General features: G+C 39.5%; 1 protein-coding gene across 1 annotated transcript; it reads left to right on the top strand.

Moving 5' to 3' along the window:
* Positions 1-1,357: 1,357 nt before the first annotated feature.
* On the top strand, positions 1,358-26,451 carry mosmoa (modulator of smoothened a). The gene is made up of 3 exons (XM_056401540.1): positions 1,358-2,349; positions 12,637-12,849; positions 22,678-26,451. The coding sequence occupies exons 1-3, from the start codon at positions 2,244-2,246 to the stop codon at positions 22,860-22,862; spliced, it is 504 nt and encodes a 167-aa protein (XP_056257515.1). The 5' UTR covers positions 1,358-2,243; the 3' UTR covers positions 22,863-26,451.
* The last annotated feature ends 213 nt before the right edge of the window (positions 26,452-26,664 follow it).

Here is a 26,664-nt window from a genome sequence, read left to right as displayed (position 1 = left end):
CTTAAAGTGGCAATAAGAAACTTTTTCTCTTAAACTTATCATGATGAAGTAAATGTTGATTGCACAATATGGCTATGGCTATAGAATAATGACACCTTCAGCATTAAGATCAGTTCCCAAATAAGCCTTGCTTTCACTGTGTAATTCTTTCAGCTGAGCATGAAATTTCACAGAAAAATTATGTTGCAAAGTTAAGTTTGTTTTATCAGCTAATTTTAACATTATGTTATAATGTTGCATTATTAGTATTAATGATGCATTATTGATAAGCAGCATTTAAATATTACAGACAGGTCATTTTAGTATAATAATAACAATATTTTAAAAACTGATTAAACTTTTTAATTCTAAAATATTAATCTGCAGAGTGTCTTGTAAGTCAAGCTGTAGTGGTGTACAAATGCCTTAGATAATTGTACATAAGGTAAATGTACTTTGAAATGATTGAACAAATTTCGGCTCTAGTGTGATCAAAACATTATTGAGGAGTATGTTTCATGTGAGCACAATCTAATGTTAAATTAACAAAGGTCTTAAACACAGATTTTGACACAGGGCCCCAACACAAGACACAACCTCAAAATGGGCTAACAGTGTGGGACCCACCTTTGTTTATATTATGTGCAATATTCCAAAATTTGCAATATTCAGATTGTCAAGTCAAACAACTTGCAGTGAAGAAAGGACTTGTGGCTTGTTACTATCATTACATAATGGGGTGTTGTAATGGTGGAATTGCAAGATCAGGGTCACATTGTATTGTTTCATTATGCTGTATTAAATGTGCTACTACATCACCTCCAGTACAATTCAACAGAGAAAATACAGCCACAAAGCAGAGAACACAACATTTTATATCACAGAATATAAAACATTCCACAAAACAACAAAATATGAAACATTTTAGAAAACAACAAAACAGAAAACACCATTTTACAAAACACATTTTAGAAGACACTTCACAAAACACATTTTAGAAAGCACTTTCTTTTCAGAAACCCTATGACATTTCACATAACAAGTTATGATGTCGTTTATCTTTTGTTGTGTTTTGTGAAATGTCATGTTTTAATCGTTTTGTGAAATATTGTTGTTTGCTTGTGGTATTTGTGTTTTCCAAAATATTGTTGTGTTATTTTGTTGTTGTATTTTGGCCAGTGTTTTTTGTGGTTTTTATCTCAGGCTTCATAATCACTGGCCCACCAAAACTGCCACAAGCAGGGCGACTCAGGACAACAAGACCATGGTCTTATAATACGTCCGTTAACACGACCCCCGTTTTTTTTTCTTTACATAATATCGCGAGGAGAGAACCAGCGCCCCCTCCTGAACGCGAAGACGCTGAGCTGTGTGTGTGTATGTGTGTGAGCGACGCTGCGTGGGGGTGTTCGCCTGATGTCATTTGGCAGAAAGGGAGGCTGAGCTAACGGTGGACATACGGCTGGAAAGCATAACAATAACGCTACCGTTTTACCGTCCACACTGGGACCTGTAACATCCCTATTGGATTGAAATACGCAGCGTGTCTCCTGTCTTCTCGCCATGGTCCGGAGAAGAGGTGGAGGAAGAGTGAAGCTGGCTGGCTAACGGGCTGAAAGTACCAGATGCTATTCCAGCGGAGAAGGGGGACGAATAAGCAAGAGACGGTGATGGGTTCTCGTTTTCCTGACGGGTAACGTTAGACCCTCGCTAAACAAAAACAAGGATACTGCAAAGTGAGGGGAACTTGCTTTGCTCCGTCTGCACCTCCGTTTGTGTGACATTGGGTCTGAAATGCTAGCGCAGTCGCGGTCTCGGCCGTCGAGCAGCTTCTGGGCCGCAGCTCGGCACACCGAGCCCGAATCTGGGAAGTAGCTAGCTAGCTATCTGCTAGCCGCAGCTGTGCCCGATGCTGCTGCTGCTGCGGCGGCTGCTGCTGCTAAACGGATCCGAAAGACAACACAAACGGTTCAGGGACTTGGCGCTGAGTGAGCTATTGTTTTACCTTACTGGACTACTACGGGCATTTGAGATGTGATGCTTTTGTGCTTCGTATTTGAGCCTTATGTAGCCAGAGGCTCTCGCTTGCTTGACGCGAAGGAGCTAACGTTGCTGCAAAATGCACAGCGGAACCACAACAGCAGGCTCCTGCTGAAGGGGGCGAGGTTAGACTGATAACCCTGTGTTTCTCAACACTCCGGGACACATTTGGACAACGACCACCACTTTTCGCCCCGTCATTCACCGCTTCATCAGCTGGCGATATGGATAAACTAACGATCATTTCAGGGTGCCTGTTTCTGGCAGCAGATATCTTTGCAATAGCCAGCATTGCAAACCCAGACTGGATCAACACTGGTGAATCAGCAGGTAAATGAAGCAGGCTATAACTACCATTCAACTGCTGTTTTGTTTTGTCTTTTAGCAGGATTTCTTGCCTCCGTCTAAAAAGCACTCTCCCCGCACGGTAGCAGATAATCTCCACAACAAAGATGTGTCCTATTGTGTGAGGAGGGTTTCATCTGCAGCAACATCTTTTGTCCTGCATAGCATTGTGTTCTGTCCATGTTTACGTTGTTTCATATTGGTGCCTAGACCACATTCTCAAGATCAGACATACAATTCCGTAATGGAAATAGCACTATGGCTCTATTGGTTCTAAGACTGCAACTAATGATTATTTTCACCAATTTAGATGAATAGTTTAGTCTCTAAGATGTCAGAAAACAGTGAAAACTTACTCACATCCCAAATTGATGTCCTTAAATTGCATAAATTGTCTGATCAACCGTCCAGCACCTGAAGGTGTCTGATTTTCAACAACGTAGAGCAGAGGATAGCAGCAAATCCTCACATTAGAGAAGCCAGAAATCAAGAATGATTAGTATTTTGACTGATGGTATTGTTTGAGTTATTTGATTAATTGTCAACATTTTTGATAAGTGATCAATATTTGAAATAATTAATCAAGCTAAAACGGCAAAAATTGGCTTCTTAGCTTCTTAGATTTTAGGATTTGCTGCTTTTCTTGTACGTCATTGTAGATTAAAATGTTTTGATCTCTTGGTCAAATAAAACAAGCAATGTAAGGATTTCGCAATGTCCCCTGACAAAATTTAATGGGTATTTTAACACTATAGTCAGACATCAGACTGGACCAAAAAAAAAAAAACTAAAACATTAACAGTTATCAAGAATAACTGATAATAGAAATAAGTGTTAGTTGCACATTGCACGTCTCATTTCATCACTAAAGGTAATGTGGTTCTGTGTTATGCTTGCAAGTTGACTTTTGAAGTGACCTCCGTGTGATTAATGTGATCTGCGAGCCCTTGAGGAATCGAAGCTAAAAGGTGTTTATTTGTGGCCGTCCCTGCTGATTTTGGACAGGAGCACATGGTGTTGGTCCTGTGTTTTATTTGTGTCAGTCCTGAAAACACATTTAGGCTATTGATAGACATCTGCTCCTCTTTGTTCCCTCTGCAGGATGACAGCTCAGTAACTGGGTCAGGGAGGGTTCATCATCCACCAATACACATCCAGACTATTAACTCAACAGAATAAGTAATCTTTACAAAAGTAATAATAGGATGCAAGTAGAATGAGGGCATTGTATACAGTGCACAGCAGATGATTGTATTGTGAAGCATGAATGGACCTTAAGTTTTATTAGACAATTGGAGACGAGGTTCTGGACATTATGGCTCAGTCCATCTAAAATTAGCACACTACAGCCACAAATGAGGTGCGTGGTAACTGCCCGCTGAGATCTACAGTTCTGTACCTGCATGTTCAGAAAGTTGAACCTTTGCTATATTTAAACTGCAGTGTTGCAGTGAGTGTGGGTGTTGTACAGCCACCAGCTTCCACCTTGCTGTCTCTGTTCTCGTTTCCCCTCACAGGTTTCACTCGTCTGTTTGATGATTGTGATGGGACTTGGGTGGTTTTCTGAGATATTTGTGATAACCCATGACATACGTCTTCTTCACGCATTAAAATTTTTAAGGGAGGTTTTACTGTTTTATAGATTTCTCTGATTAGTTGGTTCCCCTGCAATCTTCTCTGTAAATTTTTACCTTGTACAGTATGTTACGGTTTCTGTCTTTACTGGCACAGCATAATTAGCAAGGAGGTTTTGTAACAGCTTCCCTAGATTATTTAGTCAGTGGTAAAATAAATGCAGGTAAACCTTTATTAATGACACTGATTTTGTCATTGTACAACTATACATAAACGAGAAATTTGCCAGATGTATGAGAAATTATTTTCATCAGAGCTTTGATGGAAATGCATTGTGCTCGTCCGTGTTAATAAAAGGTAATTGATCAACTGACATTTTTGCAAAAATTGTTAAAATCAATTTTTGACGTTTCTGAATCGATTCAGAATCATGAATCTTATGTAATCAATTTTTCATCCACACCTCAAAAGTATTTATTAATGAATTTGTCAACAACTTTAACTCATAAGTCACCACTTATGGTACACTGGTACATAAACAGAAAAAAACTACTGCATATAACTATGTTGTAGTGTGTTATAAAAATTTATTAGATGTTTATATAGTGACTATAAATGTCAAAGTTTTACCATTTTGGCCGATTTCGTGTTCATCTTGCAGTTGCTAGAACCTTCATCCCTGAAATACATGCTGTGCACAAACTTTTCTTCTCTGTTTGAGAGCTTTCATGGTATTACATGATATTACATGGTATGACATATTACATTACATGGTACTAACACAGATTGTCTCATATATATGTAGGCAAAATAATAACACCTCTTGAAAAATTTTCAGAGAACAAATCATTGCTTGCTCTGCTTTAAAGTTGGGTGATGTTTGCTTTCACATCATATCACAGTATTTGCCAACCCCTTTGAGACCTTAGCTTTTCTTTCTCTGTGCAGCTTGTCTGTTTTTGACTTATTAAAACGGTCTAGGCGTATTGAATACTTTTTTTTTTTCTCCTTGGAGCTCTGTTGCACTGTCTTTTTTTAATTTGGACACTTGCATAACAAATTGCTGTTTATTAGGCCTCTATTACAGCTGCCAAATGGTATTCAATCTAATAAGAGCCACATTTCTTGCAGTGTTTGTAATTGTGATTAAATTATTTCAGAGTTAAGCTATTTACCCTGGGCTGATAACATTACTTTGTCTGCCCGATTCCATAGACTAGTGTAGTACTTGAAGTTATTTTGAAGTATGGGCCCCTGAATATTCCCCACGTTGTATTATCTCCCAATCAGCTGGCCTCTTGTTCCCAGCTTTGTTGTGGTCTTATCAGAGGGACTCAGTGCTTGACAACCTGCCCTTGTAGGAGCTCAGCGTGTCGTCTTTGTACTCAGAGCATGGAGAAACGGACATGTTCTCCAGGGCTGTTAGCATCGATAAAAGCTGACTTTGCTAAAGGAGTGTGTGGCTTATTGGCTCCTGCTTTGGTTGAGTGATTTGATCAAAGCTCTTTTTGTGAACTAATCAAGAAAGTAAAAAAACTGTGCAGTCATTTAGCACTGATGTCTGCTGTTTCTTGGAATTGTCCGCACCGATGATAGGAGTAAACCTTTAGACCAAGATTTGACACATAAAAAGCCAAAAGCCTGTAGATAGTGCATTCTCGAGGAAGGATAAGCAACACTAATGTCACTCAGTGTTAAAGACACAATATGGCTATATGACATTGTCCTCACTTCAGTGTGATGTCCTCAGGCAATAACAGCTTAAGTTGGTTTCCTGTGTCGAGCTTCAAGACAAAGCCATTGTTGCAGCGGTGTCTGACAGAAGCTGTGATTCTCGGCAGCCCTGCCGATTATGGCCCCTCCTGCAGATACTTGTTACCACAGTTGATACCATTTTCTGGAGCCTAAATACTCTCTGAAACAACTCTGTATGGACACACACGCTAAATCGCATCCAGGTACAGGCTGGGTGTTGTCACGCTCCTGTAACCAAGGACAGTTTTATACATAGCATCTTTCCATGTAGCTTTTCTATAAAACCTACAATTTTAGCATCAAACCGCTTCACAGATTCACTTCTGGGCAAATGCTTTTCTACCAGACTGTTCAACCTTTCTGTCTTTACTGTTGTCCATTGCCTTAGGTCAATTATCCATTTCAATGTCAACAGCATCAGGTGGGTTTGACTAACTCTTACCAACCCACATAGCATTACTGTGAGATTACTGCATTGAATTAATCAGAAACGAAAGATGCTTTTGATGGAGAACACAAAGCGAAAGCCGTTACAGGAAGATGCTATGGTTTCTATTTTAAGGCATGCGGTTTCTCAAGACATTACAAAATGCATCATTTATTTATTTATTTATTTTCACAGAGGAGGCTGTTCATTGCCCCAAAGTGAATGCTATTCCGATGAGTAGATGCATCAGTTGTAAACTTTGTAAAACAACTTTTGTCTTAAAATGACCAAACCACAAAACTAACTGTGCTGGAAGTAGAGGTGGATGAGTGGAAACAGAGGGCAGTATGATATCAAACAGCAGTTCGGCAAGAGACAATTTCATCATGAACAAAAAAAAATATATATATATATATACAGTATATAAACCACATGGTTGTACCGATATGGGCTGACTGAATTTACTGTGCAGCGTAGATAATGATATATTTCCTCTATTTGTAGGTATGAAGAAAAGACATCAGTAATAATGTTAAGTCTATAAAAAACAAAAATCTAGATAATCCACTAAGAAATTGTATCAGCTCCAAAATGCTGCTACAGGTGGTGTCAGCGCAAGAGTTTTCATTGTGCTCACACTCTCATTACTAGTTATGGGTTATAGTTTTAGTCTGTGTTGATTAAAAACCTCATAGGCTCATTAAAAAGTGATCATACCACAGTGGATAGGACACAATGAAAATGTAAAAAAAAAAAAAAAAAAAGCCTGAAAAAATGTTTATTAAAATGGAAAACAAAAAATCACCAGTGCTCAGGAACTTCTACTGTTGTTATAGTCTGAGTTTGACAATATCAAAAATAGATGAAATAGGAGGATATTTCATTGTGTTATTTTAGGTATCCCTTTTCAAAGCACAAGGACATACTGTGTCATTGATGCTAAGCAACTGAAACCAGGGCCAGTGTATATTATCCAGTTGCACAGCGACAGAGCCAGCAGTTATGACTTGCGTCTAGTGCCTCCAACAGGCTAGGACAGAAATCACAGCATTGGTTCAGAGCTGAGAATGTAAAATGTTGTCTTGACCCTTGTTACCTGAAGTAAATACAGTTTAGCTTGCAAGCGTTGAATATAAAAGTAAAACTCACACACAGAAATCAGTAGGTATAAAACAGAAAATTATAGCTGTGACTCTCGTTGACTGTAGGTGGCCCAAGTTTTAAAATTCCAGCAGGTATTTCTTTGCCTGATGTTGGAGGCATTTCACCTGCTGCTTACTTAACTCATATCTCGTCTTCATAGGCGTTTCAGGTCCTGCTCACATTAACTGAACAGCTCCACCTTGTGCTGAATCTTCAGCCTGCTAAGCATTTTTCCATAAAAAAATTAACCAAGGTTTCCAGTTACTTTACAAAGTCATGTTCACCATACTTTGTCCACAGCACAGCGAGGATATGAGCTTAGGTTTGCTGGTGTTGAACATTGGACATGCGTTCAATTTATATTTATTTTAGCTGAAGCACTGGTGTAAGTTTTGTAAGAAATGTTAAGTCTGTTTATTCTCACTTTGGGTCACAGGGGAGTGGAGGTTGTTTTCTTACTCATTTGTGTTTGTAGCTCATTCTGCATGTTCACCATGTTTTGCATGCGCGTTTAGACCATACACAGCTGTGCTCCAGTGCCCCTTTAATGTAAGTGGGCGCTGTAAAAGCCTCCAGCAGCAGTGGCAGAAGAAGCAGCTTTTGGCTGCTGTAGTTTTCCTACTTGCTGCCCACCAAAGTTCAGAGGCCTGTTTGAGTCATCACCCCAGAGCTTACAAACAGCAGCATCCCCAATGCTCCACTAATGACAGCATCATCATGCTGAAGATTTGCAGACATGGCTTTTATTTCCTCTCATTTAGACCAAGACATGGTGAGAGGAGTATTTTGATCGTAGTTAGTGCAGAGCTGACTGCAGGGTAACAGCATGATGGGGGCGTGAAAGTGAGCTGGGCCTCTAAATGGAGAATTGGCCCATTTTTTTCTGTAAATGAGAGACAGACATGCAAGACTTGTTTACAAACAAACATAATTTTGGTGGTTTTGGTTATGTAGATATGGACGTACTTGCTCTCTCTCCCATTTACCTCAACTAAAGCTTGTATGACTGATGCGTTCAAGCGTTGTCTCCTATTTCACTGTGATCTCCAGCTGCACGTCAGAGTTCACCTTTGTTCAGCTTTGGCCAAGGATGTGTGCAGTCAAGCAATAGATATAATATAATACTTGGATGCACTGTATTTGGAAATAAAAGTCATTATTCTAGCGATGTGCCATCACATTGTTCGGTGCAGTATTACTCTACCAGAGTGAAGCACTGCTCTCACAGTCTGTGGTCTCTCTGCTCAGTATTTATTATCCACAACTGAATAGTGACATTACATCCATTTGCAGTGTTGAGTGATGCAGTCTTTCCTTGAACAGAAGGCTAAAGTGACCTTTCCTTTATACAATACCCAGAAGTTATTCAAGGTGCACCTTCACACCCCATTCGGACCTTTCCCCATCTTCCTGCCACATGGTCAAAATAAGGCACCATTTGTATGGTGGTAGTTTTCAGTTTCTGCCCTCACTGACAGACATGGTTGAAAATAGGCATAATCACTTTCTGGTGACAAGCTTAAGTGAGATGATTGACACCACTGTCAAATCTGTCTAGCACAAAAACTGGAAACAGGAAAACACTAACCACCATCCACCAGCATGGCTCTGTCCTACCAGCACCTCTAAAGCCCACTAATTAACACGTATCACAAACATTGTTTAATCTACACAAAAAAACAAAGTCTAAAAACAAAAATACATTGTATTAGGAGTTATACTGTATTAATGACTGTTTCTTGTCTGGACACAGTTGTTAGTCAACCAGTGGAGACTCTGTTTCCAGTCCAAGTAGTTCAGCACATATACCTGTTAAATAATGAATTGTTGTATTCACAATTTGGTTTTTGTACAGATTACAGAACAAATGACATATAACATGATGATTAGTGAGCTTAAGAGGTGCTGGTGCCTTTTGCAGAGCCAGCCGAAGTTTGTAGGGTTGTGTGCAAGTTAAGGCTGTCATTTGAATTGGTATCTCCCATGTTAGAATGAAAAATATCTATCATAAACACACTGTTGTTGTTTGACTCAGACTTTAACTAGAATAGTGTCCGTGTGCCTGCTTTCTTGTTGAGTTGTTTACCTGTATTCATGTGCCATAGCGTGCCTGTCTGCTGTAGGCCAGGAATTCAACAGAGAGCCAGTGAAACAGCAGGAGGCCAGAGGATCCAGGGGAAATGGTCATAAACCAGTGCCATTAGCCACAGCTATCAAACGTCTGCCTAATGTTCTCCTGTTCCCAGCACCAGTCCCTGCTTTCTTTACCCCGATCACCTTCTGTTCTTCAAATTGTTCAAGGTTACTCGTAAAGTGGTGTAAACGATTAATTAAAGCCGAAGACAAAAAAAACAACGTACTTTTTAGATGTTCCTTGTATGTGATTAATCATTTCCTGAAACAACAGTGTGTTTGTGTGAGGTCTAAAAGATAGATTATTGTGCCTGTAACAGGAAATGTAGCTTTCAATCCTGCAGCTCCATATGTAGCTTGCCTCTAACATCAATACACTCCCAAGGCGTTCCTTTTGAACCAATGGCATTGTTTGAGTCTGGGTTTGGTTGTTGGTTGTACTGTAAAAGCAGTGTTTTCACTGGGTGTTATAAAGGGGACAGGATTTCCTCTGGACAGCCTGCACAGACCACCACACCCCCAGGGAAACAAGAACACTTTTCTCACACATGCTTTGGTTTTCTGTTTCAAGTGGTGTAGACTCAGTGGGGTTCTTAGCAGCATCATGTGTTCATTCTGTAAATATGCAAAGGTTTGGGTACCAGACAGACCAAGTAACAAGCTCGACCCTCTGAAATTCCAGCTTGCATACTTGTCTCATGCACATGTCCGCCCACCTGCTGAGCCACTGTTGAACTTTCATGATGTCGCCCACACAGACTTGCCTTTTAGTGAATGGGTTATTTTGTGGTCAGTGGAATGAGTATTTACCACTTGTTAATTTTTTTTTTTCAGATTATGCCTCAAACTTGTGGAGGGAATTATGTCTTTGTATTTTCCCTAGAAGACATTGTTCCTTTTTAAACCTCAGTAAACATCTCCACAGACCAATGCAGAGAGTGGTGTTATGTACCTATGTAACCATAGGTTGCAGAGGCTCATAGAGGAGCTGATGTGCACACTTTCCAAATCTCAGCAACGTGTTATGTGGGTCTGCGTGTAAAGCAAGCAGTTGAATCAGCTCCTGTCAGGATTTGGGTTCTTAACGGAGATGAAAACAAATTTAAACGTACAACATACAAATTTAAAAGAAACCTGTACATAAGCGTATCTTAGCGACGCTCGTGCTCTGTCGCCTACATGTAGCCTGGAGAAGTATAATTGTGGTTGAACACATGTCACAGTCCTGCCGATGGTTTAGCATTTGTCACGGATACGCACAATGAGTTTTGGTGAAAAACACTCAATGTACACATAACTTGTTTGTTAACAAGACAAATCCCTAGTGCACCTTTAAACATAAGTTTGTCTTATTTGCTCGTCTGTTTTGCAAGTGCGGGCTTTATTAATTATGACTGTATGATGTTTATTGTATGTTTATTGCACTAATAGAGCCTTCAGACTGAAAATGGTGCTCTCCATTTGCTTCAGGTACTTCCATGACAATAAAATGCAATCCAGGAAGGTTGGTTTGATTTAAAAATATGAATGATTTTGAAGGCTTTACAAACACCATAACACTGTACAGCAGTGTGTGTCCTTTGCTGTTACCTTGCAACGGAGATGAACAGGATTTTACAACTGGAAAGAGATCAAAGTGACAATTTTGTAACCTCTGTTGTGACGGTTTCCAGGTTAACTACAGAATTACCTTGTCCATGTAAAGTAATTTTCAAGAATTGTGTCCTTGTACATATGGGACTGACCAGTGTATTGCCAGATGATATTACATGTCAGATGTTACATTTAATTGCCTTTCTTTGCAGGAGTCTTTTTACCATAGCCTCACTGAAATGAACGGGGGGGGGTTTTGTTTATTGATGCAGTACTGTTGTCTGTCTCAACATAGCCTAACATTGTCCCATATTTGTCCACATATGGAGAGTGTCAAAACATGGGGTGTATGACAGCTATCCGCCCTCCAAAAAAAAACCCCTCTCCAGATCACCCAAGTGTTCACTAATGATGATCAACGCCCCTGCTAATTTTCCAAATGAAGACCTCCTATCTCATACAGTCCCTTGCTTATAGTCCACCTTTCTTTGTGAGAGACCCGTGATCAGCAGAGTCCTGAGTGATGTGACGCCGTTCTGCTTACTCAGGTAGAAATTCCCCTTGAGGATGTGCTCTAATTGAATGGCCTCCCTCCAGAGTGGCTGCACCACTGGAGCATATTCCTGCTCTCAGTGCTGGCCTTCACACTCGAGCTCTGCTCATGACTCAGAGTGAGGCATGAATCCATTTGTCTGATCAGTGATGGATAGGTACAGAAGAACATTAAGTCATATCATGTCTCATGAAAGCAGATGTGCAAACGTACACATGTAAAAATCCTAGACCCAACACTCGGAGGATGGAAGACAAAGGACTGAGATTTTAAAAGAGTTGGTGATTATAACTGAGTAAGGCCAAGGCATATAGTATATTTACACAAATAAATGAGTCTTTAAAGCTCATTTATTTCTTCTCTTTTTGAGTGAGGAAGTGCGAGACAAAATGTTGGCCACTGGCATAATTGAGCACAGCAGTGAGAAAAGCAAGTCCCCAGCTCCTAGCAAGCACTGAATTAGTGACAAATTAAAGGAGCCTCTCACCGTCTTTTTCCATTCCTCCTTCTTCACCTGCTCCTCTTTCACTTCGCAGTAGATGAGCTGCTACGCTTTGGTCTTCCTTCCCTCAACTATGTCAATGATTGAGGCACTAATTCATCACTGCTTTACTTTTTGTCTACAGTCTTTTTGTTTGTAGTTTTTATTTTTTTCCACTTGCTATTTTTCTGCTCACTCTCAAAGATGTATTCTGTGAGCTCTATAGGCTGTTTTAGCAGTAATTACCTTGAACTTGATGTGGTCTGACCTCTGCATGAGCTTTTATCCTACACAGCTAAAGTGTAAAAACAAAAACATGTCATTTTAAGTGTTGGACAGTTTCCTCAGAAAAATGTAGGGGGACATAAAAGGCCAAATATGTGTTTAAATATCCAAATATTTGACTTGTTAAGAGCCTAAGCTTTATTACAGTCATTATATCCCCACATCTTTGTCTGCTCCACAACAACAAAAATTAAATGCAGTGTAACCTCCTGTCATAGATCAACTGGTAACCCCAATATTCAGTGTTTTCGTGTGCTAGATGAGCAATGTATCAAAACAGATTCCTTAAAATGGAAACCTCATCCAACATTCATCCTCTCTCTGCAGGTGCCCTTACAGTTGGTCTAGTCCGGCAATGTCAGACCATCCATGGACGAGACCGAACCTGTATCCCACCGCGGCTGCCCCCGGAGTGGGTCACCACACTTTTCTTCATCATCATGGGCATCATCTCCCTCACGGTCACCTGTGGACTGCTGGTGGCATCACACTGGCGCAGAGAAGCCACCAAATACGCCCGCTGGATTGCCTTCACTGGCAGTAAGTGAACAAGACAGTGACATTCACACTGAATGAAACGGTTTTGCTTTAGCAGACTTGCCCTCAGCGAGTTTCACCAGGAGCTTTCTCACTTTCTTCTCTGTCTCACTGCATCTGTCATGAAATAACCTTTAGAAAATCACCTATGCTACATTATTAGATTCATTCATTCATGCACATAGTCTCTTAAGGGCAGGAAATAATGAAAGGAGAAGAGTTGAGGTTGGATCGGTGTGAAAAATCGGTTTTATCCCAGTTATGCACTGCTAATTTGCAAGTGTAGATGATATGTGTGACGTCAAATACATCTGAGGCTATGCACAGGACAAGCGTGCGTTTGTGTTTCTGAGACTGACGTGAGGACCGTGGGTGTGTGTGTGTGCCTGGTTGTGTTTGGACATTTATAACTGTTGTTTTTTTTTTTTTTTTTTTTTTTTTTTTTTGCATATTTGATGAATCCTCTTGCTCCCTGAAACTGATATATTGAGTAATGCAGCTCATCTGGTACCTGAGTGGGTGGCTTATGTGCCACAGCGTTTTCTCTCCCTCTTTGCCTTGAACATCGCTGCTCGTTTTTTTATTTTCCAAACACGTTTGCTGTATAGATGCACTTCCAGGACTTGATAATAACTCAGCACCCATCTCGTGAGGCTGAACTGGTTTCATAAGGCTGTGTGGGAGGGTGGAGTTTGATTGGTTAGTTAAAGGAGTAGACGGCCTCGAGCACACTCACGGAGATGGAAGAGTGGCATGTGAAGCCACAATGCTCTGTACTGTTTTATTGTTTGAAGGCTGAGTGCATTTTTCATGACACTGTGACTTCTTTGTTCTGCATAAGAAAAGTAACCCATGGATTTAAACAAGCACACAAATTTTTGCCTGCCCGGCCAAATACATATACATAATTAGGTTTTGTAATTCTTCTTAATCACTTGCAAATATGCAATGAATCACCACTTTACAGAGTCCCCAACCCCTCCACAAACTGTCTGTCCGGTAAGCTCAAATCTGTGTCACCAGCTAAATTAGAAAGGCATTGAGTCATTGTTTAACGATCACACTCAAAGGAAAGTAAGGAGGTTTCCATGGCAACTGTGAACAATTGTCACCCTTGTCTCCCTCCTAAGCTTCTGTTGGCCATATTAGACAAGAGGTATATTATTAGTACAGATTTTTTTTCTTTTAAACTGGTTTAAAGCATGATGATGATTTAAATAAGGAAATAAGACTTGAGGGAGGAAAAGACTTGGGACAGATACAGTGGCTTCAGAAAGTATTCAGACCCCTTCACTTTTTATACACTGTGATGTAGGTTTAATTTTTAATGGGCAGAGATCTATTAGAGATGCTCCGATCACATTTCTTTCCTTACAGATACTGATACCCGTGTATTGGCCGATACCATGTACCAGTCAATACCAAAATTTAACAGCTTTATACTACAAACTCTGTATGGATGGCTGATTTCTGCCATTGTTGTATGACATGGCTCAGGTTAAACCCTTTGTAAAGCATGAACAAAAATACATAAATGCCATAGAATATCTACATATATCTTAGATTGCAGTGGAAACTGCTCGTAGTGATCACAGTTACAGTGATTTACTGCTTATATGGATGAAAAAGCGCGGGACAGAATCATTCCTATATGAATGCTGTTTAAATATTTAGCTTATCGAAATCAAGTAGTTCACTAACAGTGTTTATTTTGGGTCTTTTCATACTTGACAACAAATGGAAAAAGCAAGCTATGATATGCTGAGTCTCTCCAACTTACCTCTCGTCACAATGATTTGCCTGAGTAGCATCGTGTCACATCTCCAGTGCCGTAAAGGCTAAAAGAGCTGCGTTGGTTAAAACAGAAAAACTCTGTCAAAATGTAATAATCGTCAATAATTTATAGGGTATACTGCCGGTTCCGGATAGGACAGCATTTTGGTCTGGACCCAGACCTCAGTCTGCCTATTAGTGGACCGCCAACGGCTAATGTTATGCTATTTACAGGAAATCAGTTCTTCTTCACCGCTCTGTAACAGAAGCTGCCAGTGGCTGCGCAGCTCAACTCCCTGTGTAGGCCGCTGATTTAGAATGACAAAGACAAATTGATTTCCAGAAAAAGTGCTGTTTTATGTGGGTGTGAAACTATAAAGTTTATCAATACATTATGTGGTATTGGATTGGTGCATAGACTCGCAGATTCTCAATCCAGTATTTTAGGCAGTATTGACAAAGAATTGATCAAGACATAGTTTAAAAACCATTTTTAAAGGTCTCCATTACTGTCAAATGGAAGAAGTTTGGAACCACCAGGACTCTTCCTAGAGTTGGCCGTCTGCTCAAACTGAATAACTGAGCAATAAGACTGGTCAGGCTGGTCTCTCTGACCGAACTTCAGAAGTCCTCTGCAGAGATGGAAGAACCTGTCGGTAGGATGACAATCTCACCCGTACTCCATTAATCAGACATTATGGCAGAGAGGTGGATGCAGGCATAAAACAGCCTGTTTGGAGATTGCCAAACAGCATTTAAACAACTCTGAGAGCATGAGTCCTTTAAATCATGCGTCCCATCCAATCTCACAGAGCTTGAGAGAATCTGTCATGAAATGTTGGAAAAACTGCCTAAATCCAGGTGTGCAAAGCTTGTCGGACTTACCCAAGAAGACCCAAAGGTGCTGCCAACGTAGTGATTTAATGAGCAGAATACTTTTGTAAAGTTCTCACTTTGTCATTATGGGTTATTGAGTATGGCCTTTTCACATTCTTTCTGTTCAGGACTCCATTAGCTGGCACATAAGCGACTGATGGTCTTCCTGGGATCCTCTTGTATCTCAAGAGCTTGTTTTAAGCAGAGGAGAGTGACAAAAAGGCTTTTTTTCCCCTCTGATGTTGCTGAACTTCAGCTGTGATGGCAAACACTTCCCTGCTGTATGGGGGGAGAGGGTGAGAGGTTAAGTGAGGAAGAGGAAGAAGTGTTGAGTAAAGGAGATGAGCTGAATGAATAATCATGTTTGTAGAGGTCAAGAGCTGTTAAGGGTGTTAGTGAGAGGTGGATGCCAATGTAAAGACACAAATGGAAGGGGAGAGAGGACGAGAAGGGTGAAGCTGCTAGCAAGGAGACGGGGGGGATGGTTCATTCGGGGCAAACAGGTGATGAGGGTTGAGAGGAGGTGGGTAGTCTGTAGTGTAACTGGCTCTAGGCCACCGGCACCTGAATGGACAGCTTTGTATGACCAGCACAGGCCCGCCTCTGTGTCTGTATATACACGCACCAGCAGTGTTTCCCCAAGGTGTGACAGTCAACTGTGGGGGTGGGGTGGGACTGAAGTAATAAATAAAATATATTAACAATACATTAACAGGATATGCAAAAAAAATGTTGCTTCACTATTCATGCACACAAATACAGCAGGAAAAATTTAAGAAATAAATCTATAATACAGTGTATTTACATGTAAAGTGATTTTATTTCAAATAGTTTTGTGCCTTTTTACCTGAAAGTTTTTGTGTACGCCTGTTAATCGCTGAAAATGTTAATAACTCAGAATCTTAAAAGATTCTTTTCAAAAGATATTTCTGGTTTACAGACATAAATGAGATCCTGTGTGAAAGGCACACATCAACACTTTCAGATGGCGCTCTCAGGTCGTGTACATGATACATCAATAAAGTTATATTACTATAGATAAAACATTTTCCTTGTATTCACTGATGAACAAGTGGAGTCCAGGGGGGTTGATATTACATAAAAAAATAAAGATAGCAATATATTCAAAGCACACGTGTAATTTTGTCGCCGTACCCATATTAAAGTTAAATTTCAAGATATTATGCATTTCTGTTGTTGAATTTCAACGGCTCCGCACACTGTGTGGGATGTAATGGTAACTGAAAAAAGTGCGTTTTCTTTTTGGAGGTTTCTATAAACAAAGTAAAGAAACTGAAGAAATGAAAAGCAGTGAGAGGCTACCTCCTAAATGGTCTGTTTAGGGCTGATATTTATCATAAATGATCTTTTTTTAAATCTCATAATGAACTATTAGTCAATATTAATTCCTTTTTTACACAAACACAAAACATAAACCTGTGGGTCTCAAACATGGAGATGGGCACCCATGAGGCCTCAAACCTATTACAGGGTGGATGAATACAGATAATAAAAGAAAATGGGTGATATTAATTGAGCAAACAGTCATATCCAAAACATGATGAACTATCTTAGTCTGGACTACTCCATAAATATGCCGCAGGAGATTTGTGTCTTTTGTATCTAAAATTTCAATTTAACTTTCATTTCCATTTTTACATTAATTTGTTAGTGGTTCTCTTAACTTTTTCCATTGTGCTGCTCTTTCACCAAATGACATAAACAAACATTGTTGATTACAATAATATATGTACTAAGCAGGATGTTTTACAGTAGAAAAAGAAAAATGTCAGTGCTCTCTGGTTGAAAAGCTCTGTAACAGTGTTACTATTCTACAGTGCCATCTTTACTGTTACTGTCATGGTTGTTGTTAAGGATGCCAGTCCATATTAAACATGTTCATTAGATAACTGTGTCAGGAATTACGTGACGTGTGAAGATGACTTTATTAGAGATAATACAACAGTGTAACACTCCTGTGTAACATCACCTGTTGTCTTTGTCGAACTGCTCATCATTGCACAACACTACATGAGTTACAGCAGCTCTGTTACTCGACTTTATGACTCGATTTAACTTTTCACAGTAAACATGACATTAAACATTATTTAAAAGCGCTGCAGCATAATTTCATTATTGATTAATCGGCTGATTATATTTTTGATTTATCAATTATTTGTTTGGTCTATAAAATGCAATAAAATAAAATAAAAATCTTAAGTTTTTTACAATCATTTTCTTAAAGCCTAAAGTTACATCTTCGAATCACTTGTTTTTCAACCAGCAGACCAGAACACAAAAATCTTCAGTTTACCTGCAAAGAAAATAAAGAAAAGCAGCAAATCCTCACATTTGAGAAGCTGGAAACAGACGGTGTTTGACATTTTGCATGAAAAAGGATAAATAGTCTGAATAGACTATAAACTAATGGATTGATCGACGACTTGTTGCAGCTCTGTTATTTAAACACAAAAGTAATTCCTGTACTATATAGTGGTAACTGTGAGTTTATCAGCAAAGTTTCTGTAGTTTCATTGTCAGCAGCTGAGCAAGGCACCATGTGTCATCAATTTAGGGACTTAAGACAAGCAGTGGACCATGAGGTGCACTTCAATTAACTCACTGGTGAAGCTTTCAGGAATAATGCTGAGCCACGGATTTCTGGCTCCATCGTAGTTTATCTTTCACCACATCCTTTTGCAGTCATACCCACTCACAGATAAACGCATGGCCAGGGCAATGAGCAGGCAAAAGGACAGACAGAAAAATTACCCAGCGTCTGTGCCTCGTGATGTAGGTTTGCCAGAAAGTGTTCATTAATGCTTGTTGGACAGGAGACATTAGAATCAGAGTCATGTCTCACATTGGCTGTTCAAGGACTGTTTCTGAACATACTTCTGTTTTCATTTTAAATGCCACGTCTGAACAGGGTCTAAGTCACCAAGTCACCGTCAAACTACAGCGCAGTAAATGGTGAACCCAGATAACTCTTCTGTGATACTAACATGTGAAAGCAGATTTCATTTTCAAGATTCAGCATTCAGAACATTTTAGAGTGTGTGTATGTGCTGATTAGAGGAGGTAAAGAGAGCAGCAGGCTTGGCTGCAGAGAGGACCGGGGCGCACTGTCTTGACAGATATCACATACACCGCATACCGAGCTGTTAAGCAATCCTACGTCATGGCAGGGGAAATTCATTCACCACGGCGGTCCTTGTACTGTTGCCATATTGGATTTTTATATGATTTTTGCATTAATCCGTCTAAAAAAATAAATAAAGCATTATGATTTGTGAGGAATTCAAATTGCTAGATTAACCAAAAACAACCATTCCTCTCTGGATATTTTATCACTTTTATAATTTCTTACTATGATATAGGATTTCATCCATCTCTCCCACCCCTTATGAAATATTTAATCCCTGGTCTGAATTATAGACATTGATTGCCAAGATTAGAAAGATACAAGATACAGGAAAAAAATGTTTTTCATGCCTAGAATCCAGATTGCTGTACTACTGCAGACTCTTAAAGCTGTTAACAAAGCTGTTAACAGCAACAACCCACAGGTACTGAACAGCTCTGTAAATTGGCAAAATGGATTGAAGAATGAAAGCTAAAAATGCCTTCATCAGCTCTCACCAAATGGCTTACACTCAGATGAGATAACCAAAATAATTCAATGCAGCCCCAGTTAATGTAAAAGAGCTGTCATACTTTGTGTTAGAACACGTGTAATTCCGCTTAAAACAAAGGTAGTTGGCATTTAGAGTTTATGTAGCACACACTAGTAACATAAGAGATCAGTGCTGCTTTATGAATGCATTTTCCCCTTCTTCACGTCCCCTGCTGCAGACAAGCAGTCCAGGACATAATGCTGGTCTAAAGCAGAATAAACAGAGATTGCGCTCTTTAATCAAAGAAAAAGAGCTATTTTTAATTAGGTAAAGCTATTCCATGAATTCAGCACAGTGATTGATCTGCGTTTCACAAAAGTCTCACAGTTTGCTTTGCAGTTTAACGTCACTGAGCGTTACATAAGTGGACTCAGAGCTGAACTAAAGCCTTCTGAAATAACATCTTCAAAGGAAACAGAACACAGCCATTTTAATTAGTGACAACTTTGTTATCCAATCACAGACTTCATAATGACTTCCCCCTTGACCTCTGCTTTATTCTGCAGCTGCTAACAAACCCGACACGCGGAGCAGAACATCGCAACATGTTTGCTGTTTTTTTTTAAAGGAGTGTCTATTATGACTGTAATGATTCTCAGCATGTGGTCAGCACACCAAGCTAATTGATCCCACTGGGTTTGATACAGATTTCAGAGCTCACCAGTCAGCTCGTTAATCAGAGTTTTACATGAGCTGCAATAACGTAGTAACTATATATCCATGTATACATGCAGAATGGCCCCTACTTTGTTTTGGAACAATATGTTTCTTATGTTAAGTGTATTAGTGATATATGACGCTGCTCCCTGATATTTTTTGTGTGTATATCTGAAGGCTGACGAGCACTGTAGTGAGGGCACGGCTTTTTGTTACAGTGCAAATTTTAATTTTTTTTTTTTTTTTTGCAAATTTACATTTAAGTTTAAGAAAGGGGAACTGCACTGACTTTGATCATCAAAGTCTGGTCACAGGTTTTGGCGAGTACAACAGCATATGTGAAAAAAGTTGTAAGAAATCTTTGGCAGCAGTTGGGGATGAAGAATACAAGTCTGAAAATGAAACTAATCTGGGTGTGATGTTAGAAAGACCTCTGGAGCCCACTCCTCATCTCTGCTTGAGGGTAGCGACTCAAGGCTATAAGCCGTTACAAGTGTAACACACCTGAATCTCTGACCAAACTGCAACAGTTGAGCTGCATTGCAGGTAATGTAGGTGCCAGGTTTTGACAAGGAAGAAGAATGTGTGGAATGAAGAAGGCAATATCTCTGGGGGAAAAAAAGTATCAAAATTGATGCAGCAGAACCAAACTGTCATGAGTACAAGGGGTGCAAAACTACCAGGCTTTTATAGTTCTATACTCTGATTATGGAAAGTTCTTGTAAATTCTTGTAATCTCGTTGCTAAAAATGTGCTGGGTGAGGCAGTTACGATGCAATTTGTGACCTGAATGAATTGGTTCCATTAGTGCCAGTGTTTGTTGACACTCTAAAATTTGTGTCGCTGACGGAGCTTCATTCAGCTTTAATGATGGTCTTGCCTCAGTCTTCTCACAAAAATCACTCAAATAAATCTGTTTCAGTCGGGCACAGTTCAAACAAACACAACTTCACAAATTCACATTAGGTTTGTATAACCCTTCTGTCTCATGACGTAAAGGTGCTGTCAGTAAATTAGGTGACATCTAGTGGCAGCCGTTGGAAATTAAAAAAAAAAAATCAGCTTCTTTCACTGCCCCTAGTGCCTGTTTGGAAAGCGTGAAATATGATTATTGTTTTGAGCCTTTAAGCTTAAACATTAACTTTATTTTACAAACTTCGTAGGTTAAATTAAATCTCCTGCCTGAGGTTGGCTTTTTAAAGATGTGACTAAACATTTGACTGTGGAGGAATTCTGCCTTCAAGTGGTATCAGAAAAATCTAATTTAAAGTTGGAAATACTTTAACAAGCCAACAGAATGGCAAACATACCATGCAAATGGGGAATTTTCTGTGATATCTGACTTGTAGAGAAAAGTGCGGAAGATGGTCTAGAAACCGTGAATCGGATAAAGCGTATTGGCAGAATCTGAGCACAACATTATGAAACACTGCTAGCAGGTTCATAGTAGCAAACAATGGGTATTTTGATGCTGTTTATGGGTTTTGTCTGAATCTTACAAGCTAACAAATTTTATTGTTAATTTCCCTACAAACTGTGTAACTCTGTGCTAAGTGTCATCTCAGGTAGAAACACAGTGACAAATGCATGTGAAAAACTCAAAATAACTAAATTTCCACTTCAGATGTCTCCATTTTCATCTGACACAGGAACCACTTTGTGGTAACATGTGGCACACATAACGTTCGTTATTATCTACAGGAGACAATTAAATCTGCTATTGATAGTAGAAAGTCTGCAGCTCTGTCAGCAGACCTTGATGTGAGATGTTGGGTTTCCCCAATTTCTGCCTTCTGCTGCCGTGTTGATTATAAACTGAATGTTGAAATCTTACAAAATTAAAGTATCCACAATGATTTGAGTAATAGTATAAATTTTTATCTCCATTGTTGTAAAATGACCTGTGAGCTTGTTATATCTGCACGAAGCCAGATTTTGGTTTGGTTGAACTACTCATATTTTTTGCTTGCTAGTTTCTGGTTTCTGTACATTTGTAAGAATCATATATAATCTATGATATCTAACCGATATTTAAATAGATTTTTAGACATTAATGTTACATAAATGCCATTTAATAGCGCTCTTGATGTCCCCCCCCCCCCCCCCCCCCCCATCTTTCTAAAAAACATGAGGCACAGTCACGCTGATCTCAGTGCATGCCATGAGTCTGCTTTGTGTAATTGCTCCTTCAAAGCCATCTGAAAGGCACTATTGTATCTCGCTAATGAAGTTGCTAAAATTGAATTCAATTTGAGCAGCCTGTGCTTCCTGCTCAAGTTGAGTGAGTTTATGCTTAATTGTCTGCATCTTGTGTGGAGAACAAAGACTAAAACAAAGGCTAAGGTCAGACTTTTTGTGTCATGTATCCCATTTTTTGGGGATTTTTCCTGAAGTCCCCATTTTTAGCATTAATTAGCATCGCATATACATTTAATAACTGGTTTGTATAAACGTATAATGCAGTTATTAGTAGATGGGTATTAATTAATGCACACTATGATGCATATTTTATAACAGTTGTGTTTTACTATATGGTCATTCATTATTTGTTTATATACCAGTTTCCACTTATGTTGTGGACAACTACAATAATTAACAGGTATATTTGTTCACAACTACATTATTGTGTATTACAAACATTTTTAACCGTTTATATAATAATTACAAATGCTAGTTAAAGCAAATTTAATGTAGAGTGTTTCCCCTTACAAACATCTGAACATATAATCGATGTGATGTAGTTAACATATAGGATTTAGACACATGAAGAGAGTAAAGTTGTCTGTACACATTCATCTTCATGTGTAAACAGTAAACTAACATATTCTCTCTTGCTCTTTCCTTCCAGTGATCCTCTTCTGCATGGCGGCACTCATCTTCCCCATAGGCTTCTATATCAACGAAGTGGGAGGTCAGCCGTACAAGCTGCCCAACAACACAGTGGTCGGCTCCTCGTACGTGCTGTTTGTCCTCTCCATCTTCTTCACCATAGTGGGACTGCTGTTTGCAGGCAAAGTTTGCCTCCCAGGCTGAGGACTCGACTGTGCCGCCTCTGGACTGACACAAGAGGCTCTGAAAATTTTATGGGATTTACTAAAACACACAATGACTGAATATTAAAAAACAACAAACTCTGGCCAGAAGCCTGAAACAGGGAAGCCTCAGCTTATGTGTCAAGGGACCGCAGCACCATGGAGTACCTAACTACTAAAAGATGATAACGAATAAATGAACAAAACACTAAAGGGGGACACGGGCACAAAGGGTTGTAGGAGTGTGAGAGAGGGCAGCTGAGGCTGTCGCAACACCCTGCCACTGTTGATTTAAAATATGGCCGTCTCTCTGTTGTTGTTCTGGAAAGGGTGCTTAATGTGCCGCTGTCATGGCAACCGGGGCCACAATGCTGGCGCACATTTCTTGAGGACCACTACAGCCACTCCTCGACTTGACTCCCAGCCGCCCGCCCGCCGCCCTCAGCACACATCTGCACCGTCACGACCGCTCCTGTTGCTATTTTTGGCTTCTCTTAGCTATTTCAGTTGTGTGTTTTTCTGTTGTTGTACATTTTGTGTTCTTATGTTTGTTTTTTTTTCCTTGCACCCCCCGCCGCCTTTCCACTGAAGTAGTTTGAGTGTAATTGAGGTTCACTGAACTAAACCCTTGAAGGATATGGGGGGTGGGGGGGGTTGGCTTTAGAGATAGGGTTGATTCTCGCCTGGCGCATCACACGGCCCCAGGTGTGTGGTTGGGGGAGAGCAGCTGTGATCCCAGCTGTCTGGGCCAACACACAGGCTACTGTTGACAAGAGGCTGGTGCAGGTGTGCCGCCTCTTTGTCTCCAACCAGCTCCAGTTCAGGAGCAGGTAGCAACGAGGGGTGACCTCCGCGGGCAACAGAACGGGAAGTCGAATACCATAAAGGAGAATGCCACTCAATGTAAGACCTTGCATAATGTTATTTATGTGGACAGCAATAAAGTATCAATGAGTGTAGACAGCTGGTTTGCTAAGTTAAACCCAGGATACTAATGCACATCTTTTGCCAATAACAAGAAGACTGTGAATTTAGAGAATGATCATCTGAACATAAACACACAGCTCTCGTATTTGTAGTAATAATCTTAATCCTGTTAAGTGCAACCACAAGCTCAGTGACTTTCAAAGTATTTTTCAAAAATTGTACATCACTGTGGTGTTACATTTTTGAGGGGTTAAGATGAACTCATATCTTGCTAATTACAGTAGACAATATTGACTTTTATGAATAGAAGATGAAGTTGTGTATGGTGTAAAAATAACATGTGAATGCTGAAAATTGGTGGTATTCTCCTTTAATGTTATACAGGAAAGAAATGAGCCAGGAGCATTTGTTTTTGCCTTGTTTTGTACGACAGTGAAGGCACTGGGACTGCAGGTCAGGTCCATGCATGGGGCTGTGCCTCAGTGTGCTGCTCTTGAGGCCTGTGAACGAAACACACACAGACACACATATTTGAACACGTTACCACCACGCTGTTGGTACTGTGTAGATCCACACGTTAGGACTGCAAGTTATTTTCTTTATCTCTTAATGTGCCAATTATTTTCTGTTAATTGTTTACTAATAATCAAAATACCTGTTAAAATGTTCCACAGCCGAAGGTGATCCATCAGGATAGAAGATAGAATAAATTCTCACATTTTGAAGCTGGAACCAGAAAATGCATGTTTTTGCTTTGGAAATGTCTAAAATGATTAGATTGATTTATTTTCTGGATTCATCGCTCTAATAATGCTCTAATAACGCTCTAATAAACATTTAAAAAGTGAAAAAATTGCCCATTACGAGTTTGTAGAGGCCTAGGTAATGTACTTAAATTCCATATGTTTTCCAGTTTCTAACTTTCTAAGACCAGTTTAAATTTTACAATACACACAGCGAGGTGCAGACCAGCGTGAGCTTCAGGCAAGTGCAGTAAAATTAAAACACATCACTCAATTCTTCTCCTGTGCACCACGCTTTATTCAGCTTACCAGACATTTTTGGCCCTCTTGCCTCCATCAGTGTTGTGTGTGGTTTTTAGACAATAACAAAATTTACAGGAGAATTTTAATTGACCATAAATGCAAAACATAATATTACAACCATCATTTCAGAATACTCTAGTGCAAATATAATTAATTGGTCAAGCTGAATATTGACATGTTTCTATCAGAGCTTTTCAGTCTTTGTTGGACGTAAAGAGGAAATATAATATTGCTATGTTTACATTTTGACAAAGTGACACCCTTGAAAGTTTGCCAAATTAACTTTTACCACTTCCTGTTTGCGATGTAGCCGTGTGTGTACAGACGGCTATCATTGGATTATTTTGATACTGATGGAAACCTAAAGATTTGATGATCCTTAAGCAAGTTCTGTCTTGAGTAATAAGCGGCGTCTTTTCATGGACATTAATTCACTGTGGACTAAGAATCTAAAATATGTGCTTCCTGTCTGTGTGTTCAGATTTGACTGAGTTATAACTCTGAGAAGGAGGACGACTTTCTCATTTCATATCAGAACTCATTACACACTGTACTGAAATCTCTTCCATCTCTGAAATTAGGTTATCCATATATATCCAAAGTCCATTTACAGTTGACCCTGATGCAGCTAAGTTGTTCGCAGTTGTAACAAGAAAAGCTGCAACTAATGATTATTTTCATTATCGTTTAATCTTCCGGTTATTTTCTCAATCAATTACTTGCTTTCATAAAAAAAAAATAAATAAAAAAAAAAGTTTCCAATAGCCAAAGGTAAAATCTTCAGATCTTTTGTTTTGTTGGGTTCCAACAACCCAAAAGTATTCAGTTTGGTGTCATGTACAACATAGACATGCATCAAGTCCTCACATTTAAGAAGCTGTACATTTTTGGCAATTTTACTGAAACCACTTGTTACAGCTCCAGTCACCAGGACCAGTTCATAACCCAAAAATGTATAACTTAGTATCATGTACAAGACAGAAAAGCAACAAACGAGTCAGTGTTTGTCATTTCTGCTTAAAAGATAAATTATCAATTGATTATCAGTGTTTCAGCTCTTCCACATATTTATACGATAAATCTCACTATTAAGCTCATACTGAACATGTTTACGCTCTACTGACACTCAGATGCCTCCTGAAAAGTGTGTGTGTGTGTCTGTGTGTGTTGAGTCAGTCACGGAGCTCGGTTGCCAAGTCTTAGAGTTTTGTTTTGTATTTCTGTTTCCCGCTCAGCTTTTCTTACTCTCGGTCTGATGATGTATACTGCTAAACTATACACTCCGCAGTACCCTGTCTTGGGTGGTTCAGTATTGTGCCATGACATGTTTTTGTTTAATAATGTACAGACACAAAAGGCAGGATTTCTGTATTAGGAAGCACTGTGCATTCAACAGTATAGGTAACAGAAATAGAAGCACCACAAATGTATAAAAAAGAGAACTTCTTACCTCATTGTTTTTGTTTTCTGCTATTATTTTCTAATGGTGGCAATGTGTGCCCTCTAATTTGTCTCTTGGCTTGATCGGATGTCTACACATAAAGCCTATGATCATAGGAAATTATTTATCACTGAATAAAAAGAGAAAAAATGGGTGTGCGTGACTCTGACACAGTCCGAATGGTTTATTGTGCTTATTTAAAGTGGTGTGACGTATCTAACATGCAGCTGAGATGATAAACAAAACAGAGCAGATCGTTTAATGAGAGAAATTCCCCTTAGGGTACTAACCTTTTGAAATCAGCATTTCACTTCACTGCAGGATGTGGCTCAAAAGTCCCTCCACTCCTACTTCATTAAGTCTGGAAAAAAACAGACACAAACCTGCTG

Source organism: Seriola aureovittata, chromosome 17, assembly GCF_021018895.1.
Source record: "Seriola aureovittata isolate HTS-2021-v1 ecotype China chromosome 17, ASM2101889v1, whole genome shotgun sequence".
Lineage (NCBI taxonomy): Eukaryota > Metazoa > Chordata > Actinopteri > Carangiformes > Carangidae > Seriola > Seriola aureovittata.
The sequence above is the reverse complement of the archived record's forward strand: the minus strand, read 5'-3'. Positions and strand labels throughout refer to the sequence as shown.